At 36.1% G+C, this 13,672-nt stretch overlaps 2 protein-coding genes across 2 annotated transcripts; both read right to left on the bottom strand.

The window, feature by feature from the left end:
- Positions 1 to 4,020: 4,020 nt before the first annotated feature.
- LOC128200787 (E3 ubiquitin-protein ligase TM129-like) lies at positions 4,021 to 7,217 on the bottom strand. Its single transcript, XM_052895331.1, has 5 exons — positions 6,322 to 7,217; positions 5,988 to 6,117; positions 4,997 to 5,251; positions 4,681 to 4,802; positions 4,021 to 4,382 (listed from the first exon to the last, which is right to left on the bottom strand). Exons 1-5 carry the CDS (start codon positions 6,735 to 6,737, stop codon positions 4,205 to 4,207), a joined length of 1,101 nt encoding a protein of 366 aa, XP_052751291.1. The 5' UTR covers positions 6,738 to 7,217; the 3' UTR covers positions 4,021 to 4,204.
- A 9-nt stretch (positions 7,218 to 7,226) lies between these two features.
- On the bottom strand, positions 7,227 to 13,253 carry LOC128200786 (E3 ubiquitin-protein ligase TM129-like). Its single transcript, XM_052895330.1, has 5 exons — positions 12,358 to 13,253; positions 12,024 to 12,153; positions 11,032 to 11,286; positions 10,721 to 10,842; positions 7,227 to 10,422 (listed from the first exon to the last, which is right to left on the bottom strand). Exons 1-5 carry the CDS (start codon positions 12,771 to 12,773, stop codon positions 10,245 to 10,247), a joined length of 1,101 nt encoding a protein of 366 aa, XP_052751290.1. The 5' UTR covers positions 12,774 to 13,253; the 3' UTR covers positions 7,227 to 10,244.
- Positions 13,254 to 13,672: the final 419 nt, after the last annotated feature.

The following is a 13,672-nucleotide window of genomic DNA, read 5'->3' as shown; positions in this document are numbered from 1 at the left end:
TATGCTATCAGGTATAATAGATTTTATATACATATTATGAAAATAATCTAATGGTTTTTTTTTCGCAATGAACTAGGTTGCAACCATACGGTTAGCTTGATGGCAAATGAACACTGAAGCCGATGAGGGCCTGCAATATTAGAGAGTGATTCGCGTAATGCTGAGATGAAAGTCTAAATAGTTTTAGTACCCAATATTACCACTGCTTTATGTCACTCTTTGAACAGTAACACCCAATGTTTGTATGTAGATATGTACTTCTACAGAAACTCCCCAACTAGCTGGAAATCATACAAAAGTCGTCTACACGGGTGCTTTTATCCCATTCATTCTGCTGTGAAGCAGTTATGCTTACTGAATTGTTTTAGATGTAAGAATGAGAATATGGGGGAATAATATTTTAAACCTCAGGTATGACAACCTATGGGAGGTACCTTGAACATCAAAATATTTTCTGTAATATCTATGGATCCATTGACTATAGACGTCTGTTACCTATTTCCATCAAGCGAGCCATCTGTGTTATTTTTTATAATGTGTGAAAATGAAATGGTGACACCTCTGTGCTACTGGTATACGCTGGCGGGGCACTAATAATAGATGATAGGTGAGGATGGAAGCAGCTCTGGTAGGTCATCATCATGAAAAAATCGCAAAGAATTAAACACGATGGTTTCCAAAAGGAACCGCATGGAGACCGATCTGATATTACTAGCCATGGGGCTGGTAGACCCACTTTTTGACAATTTCTTTCCTCCGACTACTTACTATTTCAAGTTGCATAAAATAAATTAATAACAAAATTTATAACCACACCTATATTTATGCAAATAGCTCTTTTGTATATTGTAAAGCAGGTAAGTGGGGAAAGAACCTAATACAACTGTTTACCGTGCCATATGCAATTTCAGATAAAAATCAGTAGCTGCATGGAAATTATGGTCGAATGAATCACGCCTACCCGTAATGACACCACTTAATACATGCTTTACTTCGGTGTTAATAGCTTTTAATGTTTTCACAGTCATTAATATTAAATATGATAGCTACCTATTTAGTTTTCGACAAAAGTTAATTATTTATTCATTAATGTCTAATGAATAAAATAATAAAGACTACGCAAGTACTACTTTTCAACCGACTTCAGAAAAGGAAGGTGTTCACAATTCAGTTGTATTTTGTTAAACATATTAAGAACAAATCTATATCTATCACTTTTTGACCTGCTTAAAAAAACACAAGGATTCATGGTTCCAAAAAATATCTGAATGAAACAATAGATGGATACATTTATTTACGTACATTTTTCTATTTAGACATTAATTTAGGCAACATTTATCTAGTTTAAACATTGGAAATGACTTACAAATCATTGGTAACCTAATTATAAATAGTATAAAATGTATAAGTTTAAACTGTAAGTAACTATACCCATAACCAGCTATATAGCGGATATGCAAACAATAGCCGCGGCTAGTTTATCTGTCGTCGACATAAACAGCTATTGATTATAGCCGGCTACCGATAGCCGCGGTAGCTGTCGTAGCTGGAAGTAACGATAGCGTATGCCAGTCGACAATTTATTGCTTTAATAGCCGCCCGGCTGTATTACGTTGGGTTCGATCCTCACCGCAGTAACAAATAAATTAGATAATCCAATATGCGTTTTTTTTTTTATTTATTTAATTTTTGTTTCAAATAACTATTATATTACTATATGAGGAGTATATTTATTAAGAAAAAAATAATATTATCAATAAGAGTTAGCGACATCTATGATCTATGAACTTACAGTTTAAGATAGTCTATTCGATTATAGTTGATATAGCCTTTTAACTCATTACATAGATTGCCCCACTATAACCAAAATAAAAAAAATAAAAAAACACTCGCATTATCTAACATTATGTTGTTGCGTTGAGAATCGAATCCGATGTGGTGTGGCTGGGCAGTTGTTCAACTAAAGAACTAACGCTGAGCATCTCGCTATTGGGTCGATCATAATGAGTCTTTCCTATAATAGCTGATAGTCAAATAGCTGGCCATTTAGCCAGCTTTTACATTATAAATAACCGAATACTAGTTATTAAAATTTCGGCGTTACCCATCGCTAGTGGTGAATAGCGATGGGTAGCTATACCGATTCTCAGATATATAGCGGCTATGCTAAGAATAGCCGTGAATAGGTTATCTGTCGTCGACACATACAGCTATAGGTTATAGCCGACTAACGGACCGTCAACTGTAGTGCCATTTTATAAACAAACAGCCTAGACTTATCTATCTGCCTTAATGCAGCGATGAAATATTGGAATGGTATGCACTAATTCCTAACACGCGACACAAGCGCTCAACGACGAGCGGAGTAAACGGGAATTACTCGAAGCTGTGCGGTTTGACATTTTGTCATTGTATTTGGTATTCACTAACAAAAATCAGCCTCGCCTTCGCCGACAACCTAGCCTACAGCCTCGATTTCTTATGTCGAAATCAAAAGCTTTGTTTCCTACTCCGTTTACATCCACTAATAAATTCATTTGTTTCTCGAGTTCTGCAATATTTAATTGCATTGAAATTATCAATTTGTAATTAAATACGATGGCAGAGCGTTTATGTGTAATCCATTTCAATCCATTTGTTGAAAGAAGCTAAAATAGAAAATGATTGTAAGTAAAATAGAAAAGGCTTGGTAAATTTAGCTGAACCACTTGAAGCTGGCATCTTTTCTTCAGATGTGTTTTCCATAGAGAGGGCACGCTTCTCTAGACATTCAAGAAATTCAGTAAGTTTTGCTACTACCTTTGCATTTCTTTCTAAAAGAAAACCAGCTAGCCAGAAAGATATGGTGTCAACAGAAGGATACTAAATTAAATAAACAACAGAGATGTAGACAAGAAACAAGAGCTACAGACTAAATCAAATTCAACACACTTGTTTTTTACTTTGATTTATTTATTTCTCCCTTTATCAAACTTGGAATGGCAAACAAGATAACAGCCCACCTGATGGAAAGTGGTAATCGTCGCCTATAGAGATGAGAATTACCATGGACATAACAGAGTACTTATACTGTTTCGCCCATGTCATTGCCGTTCCTGAGGACTCAGGTGTTATTCCTCTGTACCTGGTAAATTCACGCCATATTTGCCAAGCAAGCAGTTGCAAAACTCCCCTTATTGGAAATGCTTATGTCCACCAGCGGACAGTTAGCGGCTGAAATAATAAAATAATAATATAGTATAGCAGGTTTGTGGTTTTAATGTTTTCAAATAAGGATTCATGGTTACAAAAAAAAAAAGAATGAAACAAAAGATTAAAGTAAATGAATACATTTATTTACATTCATTTATATATTTAGATACTAATTTAGGCAACATTTACCTAGTTTAAACATTCGAAATAACTTACAAATCATTGGTAACCGAATTATGAATAGTAAAAGGTTTATAAGTTTAAAAAAATCACAGCCTCTATAAGCACCAATAATGTACATATAAATCGATATAATAATATTTAATTACAATATAAAAATGGATTGTGTAAAAATAGAATTACACAAGGTAGGTAATATTATATTCAAATACATTTATAATCATACATTTAAATACACAATTTACCATTGATTCCAATCTATTCAGCAGTTTCAAACATTCAAACATGTAACATATATATTTACAAATTTTCACATTTATAAAATTAAGTAAGATATTTCTAAAGTTATACTAATTACCGGCAAATAGAGTAATTTTTTGTTGGTGGTACAATTAAAAACTATAATAGTAAAAATTTTGTTCACTTAAAAATACGAAAAATTATGTTCTAAAATAAAGAAAACGGCCATCTCTTATAAATATCCCACACAAATTTTGTAGGCTACTTGTATCTGACGACTGAATTCAGTTACTGCAAGAACAGCAACCGTCTAACGGGTATTAATTCGTATAAAACAATACATATCAAGTTCAATCAATATCATTCGTATCAAGTTACAAATCGTTACAATTACAAAATATTAATATCATGGCGAGTAGTCAAAGAATAAAAAAAAAAAATTAGAATTCATTGCTTTAATTCAATAATAATTAAAAGAAGAAAAAAGAAAACAACATTAATTTCATTGAGTGCCGACCTTGTAAAAAACTTTGTTCAAAGTTCGGTCAGCACTAGAGTTGTTCATTTTAAGTGCAAGTATGCAGTTGGACAACTAGACTGGAGCCTGGGAGCGGGGCGCGGGGCGCGCGGGGCGCGCGGGGCACACGTCCAGCAGGCAGAAGGGCGCGCGGCACACGGGGCACGTGCAGCGGCCCGCCAGCCACCGCTCCTGCGGGCCCGCCGCGCGCGTCGCCCACCACCGCCCTATGCACGCCGCGCACCACAGCACCCTGTACGCCCGAGTATAGACATTTCATTCGGTCCACACTAACTTCACTTCATTGAGTTGAGACAACTTTTTTGCTAACGAGGTATCTCCACCGAATGCGCTCATAGGAACGATATATTCTATGGCCCAGACCCCGTACTATCCGGGACATGGTTCTTTCGATGTATCCATAAAAACTATCGTAGTTAACTATGCTAAGTGCCACACTATCACACCGATCGCCCGGCCCACGAGGAACCAGGCGACAAACATCTGGGGGCACACTATTTGTTATATTATATAAACAAGAAGTAACTAACCTGCAGTTACAATTTTTGCACTGCTGTAGGCCGCCCCCTAAATGTGGTGGAGGTGCCAAACATCGGCGCGTGATCTTCACGTCCGCTTGACTCTGCATACAACAGATGCACTGTTCTATTTCCTGCATTAAAACAAACGAATATTCAAATTTTTTTTTTTTTTTTTTTTTTGTAATTTCAACATGCTAAATATCACTTAGGAATCTACTTTCGATTATTTATTTACCCGTTACTTCATAAGTAAAAAATAATAATGATAGATATAAAACAAATTTCAAATTTAAAAAATTACGTGACAGAGAGCAAAAACACTTACCTGGTCCACATAATAAATAGGATTCTGTTCAATATGTTGCTTGAACACTGCGACAAATCTCTCGATCTGAGTGGTTAAGAGAGATAGGTGTTCGGGCACCCTTATGGGGCGGGCCAGCCTCTGCAGCAGGTCCCTCATAGCAGCTGTCGACACACGAAACACGAAGCGCTCCACTTCGTCAACAGATGGAATTGCTTCTATATTCACATATTGAATTTTGTCTTCTCCCGATGATGTGACATTATGATTGTCCGTCTGGTAGATTAATAATGTAATTTAAAAGTATTCTATACATTTAAATGCCAAAATTGTTCTAATAAAGCTTAGTGTTTAACGTAGTTACATTCTACACATTTATAGATATTTAAATTTGAATCAGATGATTTCCACATTAAAATCTGTCTGAACTTAAGGCAGGGAAAAGTATGAATTTTGGACATTTAGTAAAGAATCCAGTTAATAAGCATTTTGTAATCATTAATCACTTGGATGGGAATGGTATCCAATATATAACAATATCGAGTAAAACATACATTAATGCTAGCACAGCTGAACATATTCCTACCCCGTACTGTGGGTCAGTAGTTTTTACGCTTGGCAGGCAGGTCGGTAAGTCAATTAGGGTTTGATGATGTTTTAAGAGGGACTCTTCTGTGAATACGAACACCAGTTTTTTTTTTATGCAATTACAATGGCAAACAAGCTGACTGCCCACCTGATGGAAAGTGGTAACCTATACAGGTCGCCTATAGACGTGAGCAGTATCATGGACATAACAGAGTATACTGATTCGCCCATGATACTCCCCATGCGTTGCCATTCCTGAGGACTCAATGCCCTGTAAATTTACTGCCATATTCCAACGTCCATACCAAAACACAGCCATGAAAACATGACTGCTTCACAGTAGAAACAAGAATATGACAGAGATACCAAAGCAAACGACTTTTGTATAAAATCTCTCACTGGTAAACAGGCAATGAATACTTACAGCAGTAACCATGAGTGTGCAGTCGTCCTGCTTCACAATATTCAACTTGTATTGTGACACTTTTATGAGCCAGGTTTCAGTGGCTACAAATTTACTTGTAGCTGTTAATGGTACGGACACTTTATCAACACTGAAAAATTAAAATATTATTTAATAAATATATTATAAGGAGATTAGATATTTTAAATTCTCCTACTGGTTATTAACCACCTATTGAGGGCTAAAAATTTATACTCTATAATAACATACTTTTATTACATTACACTTTAAAGAAATAAATAATACTTTAAACAAATACTTTATACAGGTTATAGAAGAAAAAATGATCTCTCACCTTCTAAATTCAATATTAAGGCTGTTAGCCACCACTCGCCAATCTTGTCCAGGTGAGGCATAATATAGCAGCGACCTCACAGCGGGATGTTTGGTACTGTTGTATTCCCACCAACACAGTATCTTATAGCACATCATTATTGGTAAAATCGCTGTTCCCACAGCCGCCGACAACATCCACGGCCCTCGCTCGCCCCCGCACCACAAACAAATTACATACCCAAATGGTAACGTGGAATGTATTAGAGCGGTCATCGTTATCCTCTTCGTATGATATTCAATAAAGTTCTTTTTTTCCGAACCCAAATAGTTTTCAAATAGCTGAGCGATGACGAAGCCAGCTGATACGAACTCCGTGGGTGGATATAACACACATATTGAAAATAACACGTAAAGCAATGTTAGCAGCACATCCATTATTGAAAATATAATACTTATTCTATAAACTATATAAAATTCCTAAAAATTAACTATACACTAGCATAAAAGAGTAAAAGTTTGAATAATATACGTATTTAAAGCACACTTCACACCACTCACAGTCTTCCAAATCAAAACTAATATGGCGCTGACAAGTGACAGTGACAAGGGATGGATAGCGATGTGTAACTATACCCATAACCAGCTATATAGCGGATATACAAATAATAGCCGCAGCTAGTTTATCTGTCGTCGACATAGACAGCTAATGATTATAGCCGGCTACCGATAGCCGCGGTAGCTGTCGTAGCTGGAAGTAACGATAGCGTATGCCAGTCGACAATTTATTGCTTTAATAGCCGCCCGGCTGTATTACGTTGAGTTCTAACCTCACCGCAGTAACAAATAAATTAGATAATCCAATATGCGAATTTTTTTTTATTTATTTCATTTTTCTTGCAAATAACTATTATATTACTATATATTTATTAAGAAAAAAATTATATTATCAATAAGAGTTAGCGACATCTACGATCTGTGAATTTAAAGTTTGAGATAGCCTATTCGATTATAGTTGAAATAGCTTAAAGCCTTTTAACTCATTACATACATTGCACCACTATAACCAAAATAAAAAAAAATAAAAAGAAAAAACACTCGAATTATCTAACATTATATTGCTGCGTTGAGAATCGAATCCGATGTGGTGTGGCTGGGCAGTTGTTCAACTAAATAACTAACGCTAAGCATCTCGCTATTGGGTCGATCATAATGAGTCTTTCCTATAATAGCTGATAGCCAAATAGCTGGCCATTTAGCCAGCTTTTACATCATAAATAGCCGGATACGAGTTATTAAAATTTTGGCTAGTTACCCATCGCTAGTGGTGAATAGCGATGGGTAGCTATACCGATTCCCAGATATATAGCGGCTATGCAAAGAATAGCTGCGAATAGGTTATCTGTCGTCGACATATACAACTATGGGTTATAGCCGACTAACCGACCGTCAACTGTAGTGCCATTTTATAAACAAACAGCCTAGACATCAACCTTGACGCAGCGATGAAATATTGAAATGGTATTCACTAATTCCTAACACGCGACACAAGCGCTCAACTACGAGCTTTAAGACGAGCGGAGTAAACGGGAACTACTCGAGGCTGTGCGGTTTGACATTTTGTCATTGTATTTGGTGTTCTCTAACAAAAATCATCAGCCTCGTTTTCGCCGACAACCTAGCCTACAGCTTCGATTTCTTATGTCAAAATCAAAAGCTTTGTTTCCTACTCCGTTTGCATAGTATTCCACTAATAAATTCATTTGTTTTTCGAGTTCTGCAATATTTAATTGCATTGAAATTATCAATTTGTAATTAAAAACGATGGCAGATCGTTTATGTGTAATCCATTTCAATCCATTTGTTGAAAGAAGCTAAAATAGAAAATGATTGTAAGTAAAATAGAGAAGGCTTGGTGAATTTAGCTGAACCACTTGAAGCTGGCATCTTTTCTTCAGATGTGTTTTCCATAGCGAGGGCACGCTTCTCTAGAAATTCAAGAAATTCAGCAAGTTTTGGTACTACCTTTGCATTTATTTCTAAACGAAAACCAGCTAGCCAGAAAGATATGGTGTCAACAGAGGGATACTAAATTAAATAAACAACAGAGATGTAGACAAGAAACAAGAGCTACAGACTAAATCAAATTCAACACACTTGTTTTTTATTTTGATTTATTTATTTCTCCCTTTATCAAACTTGGAATGGCAAACGAGATGACAACCCATCTGATAGAAAGTGGTAATCGTCGCCTATAGACATGAGCGTTACCATGGACAATAACGTCACCATATAACGACTTACTTTTATTTTGGTTTATTTCAAATAAATACTAGATGTGTCTCGTTTTAGCTTATGACAATATTATACAAAAGACAAAGACAAGAATAGTTGTCTCATATTTTTGTTGTTGTTGGTTGTTCTGTTATTTTAATCTATGTCGCAAGCCGGTCACTAGGCTGTTATCGAATACTGAAAATGTTGATTGTTGATAGTGGTCGAATAACTTGAGTACGGTGAATTATAAATACTTAATATTTTTTAACGGATATAATGATATCGCAAGAACAACAGTCATCCGTGATCTTCGAATACTTGTGATTTATATATGTTATGATAAATACGCCTCACTCCTTACAGGATGCTTATGCTCAGTAGTGGACAGTTAACGAATATGATGATAGTGAAGAATAGAAGACACGTTAATAGAGGACGAGTTGTAATTGACACACGAAACCCATTTATTTGGGGAAATTAAAGGGATTGTTGGTAATAGGGTCTAACTTACCCATTGCCAGCAATACGCCCTACCAGGTACCACCCTACCTGCACGCGGTTCCCCCTGGAAACCGTCGTGATTAATTCTAGTGGAATTCGTCACAATGGGCTAACTGCTGTTGCCAATCCGCCTGCCGAGCGTGGCAACAGCAGTTGCAAAACTCCCCTTACTGGGAAGGCTTATGTCCACCAGCGGACAGTTAGCGGCTGAAATAATAAAATAGTGTAGCAGGTTTATGGTTTTAATGTTTTCAAATAAGGGTTAATGGTTACAAAAAAAAAAAAAATTAAACAAAAGATTAAAATAAATGAATACATTTATTTACATTTATTTATATATTTAGACACTAATTTAAGCAACATTTACCTAGTTTAAACATTCGAAATTACTTACAAATCATTGGTAACCTAATTATAAATATTAAAAAATGTATAAGTTTAAAAAAAATCACAGCCTCTATAAGCACCAATAATGTACATATAAATCGATTAATAATATTTAATTACAATATAAAAATGGATTGTGTAAAAATAGAATTACATTAGGTGGGTAATATTATATTCAAATACATTTATCATCAAACATTTAAATACACAATTTACCATTGATTCCAATCTATTCAGCAGTTTCAAACATTCAAACATGTAACATATATATTTACAAATTTTCACATTTATAAAATTAAGTAAGATATTTCTAAAGTTATACTAATTACCGGCAAATAGAGTAATTTTTTGTTGGTGGTACAATTAAAAACTATAATAGTAAAAATTTTGTTCACTTAAAAATACGAAAAATTATGTTCTAAAATAAAGAAAACGGCCATCTCTTATAAATATCCCACACAAATTTTGTAGGCTACTTGTATCTGACGACTGAATTCAGTTACTGCAAGAACAGCAACCGTCTAACGGGTATTAATTCGTATAAAACAATACCTATTGACAAGTATCAAGTTACAAATCGTTACAATTACAAAATATTAATATCATGGCGAGTAGTCAAAGAATAAAAAAAAAAAATTAGAATTCATTGCTTTAATTCAATAATAATTAAAAGAAGAAAACAGATTTATTTCATTGAGAGCCGACCTTGTAAAAAACTTTGTTCAAAGTTCGGTCAGCACTAGAGTTGTTCATTTTAAGTGCAAGTATGCAGTTGGACAACTAGACTGGAGCCTGGGAGCGGGGCGCGGGGCGCGCGGGGCGCGCGGGGCACACGTCCAGCAGGCAGAAGGGCGCGCGGCACACGGGGCACGTGCAGCGGCCCGCCAGCCACCGCTCCTGCGGGCCCGCCGCGCGCGTCGCCCACCACCGCCCTATGCACGCCGCGCACCACAGCACCCTGTACGCCCGAGTATAGACATTTCATTCGGTCCACACTAACTTCACTTCATTGAGTTGAGACAACTTTTTTGCTAACGAGGTATCTCCACCGAATGCGCTCATAGGAACGATATATTCTATGGCCCAGACCCCGTACTATCCGGGACATGGTTCTTTCGATGTATCCATAAAAACTATCGTAGTTAACTATGCTAAGTGCCACACTATCACACCGATCGCCCGGCCCACGAGGAACCAGGCGACAAACATCTGGGGGCACACTATTTGTTATATTATATAAACAAGAAGTAACTAACCTGCAGTTACAATTTTTGCACTGCTGTAGGCCGCCCCCTAAATGTGGTGGAGGTGCCAAACATCGGCGCGTGATCTTCACGTCCGCTTGACTCTGCATACAACAGATGCACTGTTCTATTTCCTGCATTAAAACAAACGAATATTCAAATTTTTTTTTTTTTTTTTGTAATTTCAACATGCTAAATATCACTTAGGAATCTACTTTCGATTATTTATTTACCCGTTACTTCATAAGTAAAAAATAATAATGATAGATATAAAACAAATTTCAAATTTAAAAAATTACGTGACAGAGAGCAAAAACACTTACCTGGTCCACATAATAAATAGGATTCTGTTCAATATGTTGCTTGAACACTGCGACAAATCTCTCGATCTGAGTGGTTAAGAGAGATAGGTGTTCGGGCACCCTTATGGGGCGGGCCAGCCTCTGCAGCAGGTCCCTCATAGCAGCTGTCGACACACGAAACACGAAGCGCTCCACTTCGTCAACAGATGGAATTGCTTCTATATTCACATATTGAATTTTGTCTTCTCCCGATGATGTGACATTATGATTGTCCGTCTGGTAGATTAATAATGTAATTTAAAAGTATTCTATACATTTAAATGCCAAAATTGTTCTAATAAAGCTTAGTGTTTAACGTAGTTACATTCTACACATTTATAGATATTTAAATTTGAATCAGATGATTTCCACATTAAAATCTGTCTGAACTTAAGGCAGGGAAAAGTATGAATTTTGGACATTTAGTAAAGAATCCAGTTAATAAGCATTTTGTAATCATTAATCACTTGGATGGGAATGGTATCCAATATATAACAATATCGAGTAAAACATACATTAATGCTAGCACAGCTGAACATATTCCTACCCCGTACTGTGGGTCAGTAGTTTTTACGCTTGGCAGGCAGGTCGGTAAGTCAATTAGGGTTTGATGATGTTTTAAGAGGGACTCTTCTGTGAATACGAACACCAGTTTTTTTTTTTATGCAATTACAATGGCAAACAAGCTGACTGCCCACCTGATGGAAAGTGGTAACCTATACAGGTCGCCTATAGACGTGAGCAGTATCATGGACATAACAGAGTATACTGATTCGCCCATGATACTCCCCATGCGTTGCCATTCCTGAGGACTCAATGCCCTGTAAATTTACTGCCATATTCCAACGTCCATACCAAAACACAGCCATGAAAACATGACTGCTTCACAGTAGAAACAAGAATATGACAGAGATACCAAAGCAAACGACTTTTGTATAAAATCTCTCACTGGTAAACAGGCAATGAATACTTACAGCAGTAACCATGAGTGTGCAGTCGTCCTGCTTCACAATATTCAACTTGTATTGTGACACTTTTATGAGCCAGGTTTCAGTGGCTACAAATTTACTTGTAGCTGTTAATGGTACGGACACTTTATCAACACTGAAAAATTAAAATATTATTTAATAAATATATTATAAGGAGATTAGATATTTTAAATTCTCCTACTGGTTATTAACCACCTATTGAGGGCTAAAAATTTATACTCTATAATAACATACTTTTATTACATTACACTTTAAAGAAATAAATAATACTTTAAACAAATACTTTATACAGGTTATAGAAGAAAAAATGATCTCTCACCTTCTAAATTCAATATTAAGGCTGTTAGCCACCACTCGCCAATCTTGTCCAGGTGAGGCATAATATAGCAGCGACCTCACAGCGGGATGTTTGGTACTGTTGTATTCCCACCAACACAGTATCTTATAGCACATCATTATTGGTAAAATCGCTGTTCCCACAGCCGCCGACAACATCCACGGCCCTCGCTCGCCCCCGCACCACAAACAAATTACATACCCAAATGGTAACGTGGAATGTATTAGAGCGGTCATCGTTATCCTCTTCGTATGATATTCAATAAAGTTCTTTTTTTCCGAACCCAAATAGTTTTCAAATAGCTGAGCGATGACGAAGCCAGCTGATACGAACTCCGTGGGTGGATATAACACACATATTGAAAATAACACGTAAAGCAATGTTAGCAGCACATCCATTATTGAAAATATAATACTTATTCTATAAACTATATAAAATTCCTAAAAATTAACTATACACTAGCATAAAAGAGTAAAAGTTTGAATAATATACGTATTTAAAGCACACTTCACACCACTCACAGTCTTCCAAATCAAAACTAATATGGCGCTGACAAGTGACAGTGACAAGGGATGGATAGCGATGTGTAACTATACCCATAACCAGCTATATAGCGGATATACAAATAATAGCCGCAGCTAGTTTATCTGTCGTCGACATAGACAGCTAATGATTATAGCCGGCTACCGATAGCCGCGGTAGCTGTCGTAGCTGGAAGTAACGATAGCGTATGCCAGTCGACAATTTATTGCTTTAATAGCCGCCCGGCTGTATTACGTTGAGTTCTAACCTCACCGCAGTAACAAATAAATTAGATAATCCAATATGCGAATTTTTTTTTATTTATTTCATTTTTCTTGCAAATAACTATTATATTACTATATATTTATTAAGAAAAAAATTATATTATCAATAAGAGTTAGCGACATCTACGATCTGTGAATTTAAAGTTTGAGATAGCCTATTCGATTATAGTTGAAATAGCTTAAAGCCTTTTAACTCATTACATACATTGCACCACTATAACCAAAATAAAAAAAAATAAAAAGAAAAAACACTCGAATTATCTAACATTATATTGCTGCGTTGAGAATCGAATCCGATGTGGTGTGGCTGGGCAGTTGTTCAACTAAATAACTAACGCTAAGCATCTCGCTATTGGGTCGATCATAATGAGTCTTTCCTATAATAGCTGATAGCCAAATAGCTGGCCATTTAGCCAGCTTTTACATCATAAATAGCCGGATACGAGTTATTAAAATTTTGGCTAGTTACCCATCGCTAGTGGTGAATAGCG

This window comes from Galleria mellonella, unplaced genomic scaffold (assembly GCF_026898425.1).
Source record: "Galleria mellonella isolate WM207_F2 unplaced genomic scaffold, CSIRO_AGI_GalMel_v1 utg270, whole genome shotgun sequence".
In the NCBI taxonomy this organism is placed as follows: domain Eukaryota; kingdom Metazoa; phylum Arthropoda; class Insecta; order Lepidoptera; family Pyralidae; genus Galleria; species Galleria mellonella.
This window is presented reverse-complemented; position numbering and strand designations above follow the sequence as displayed.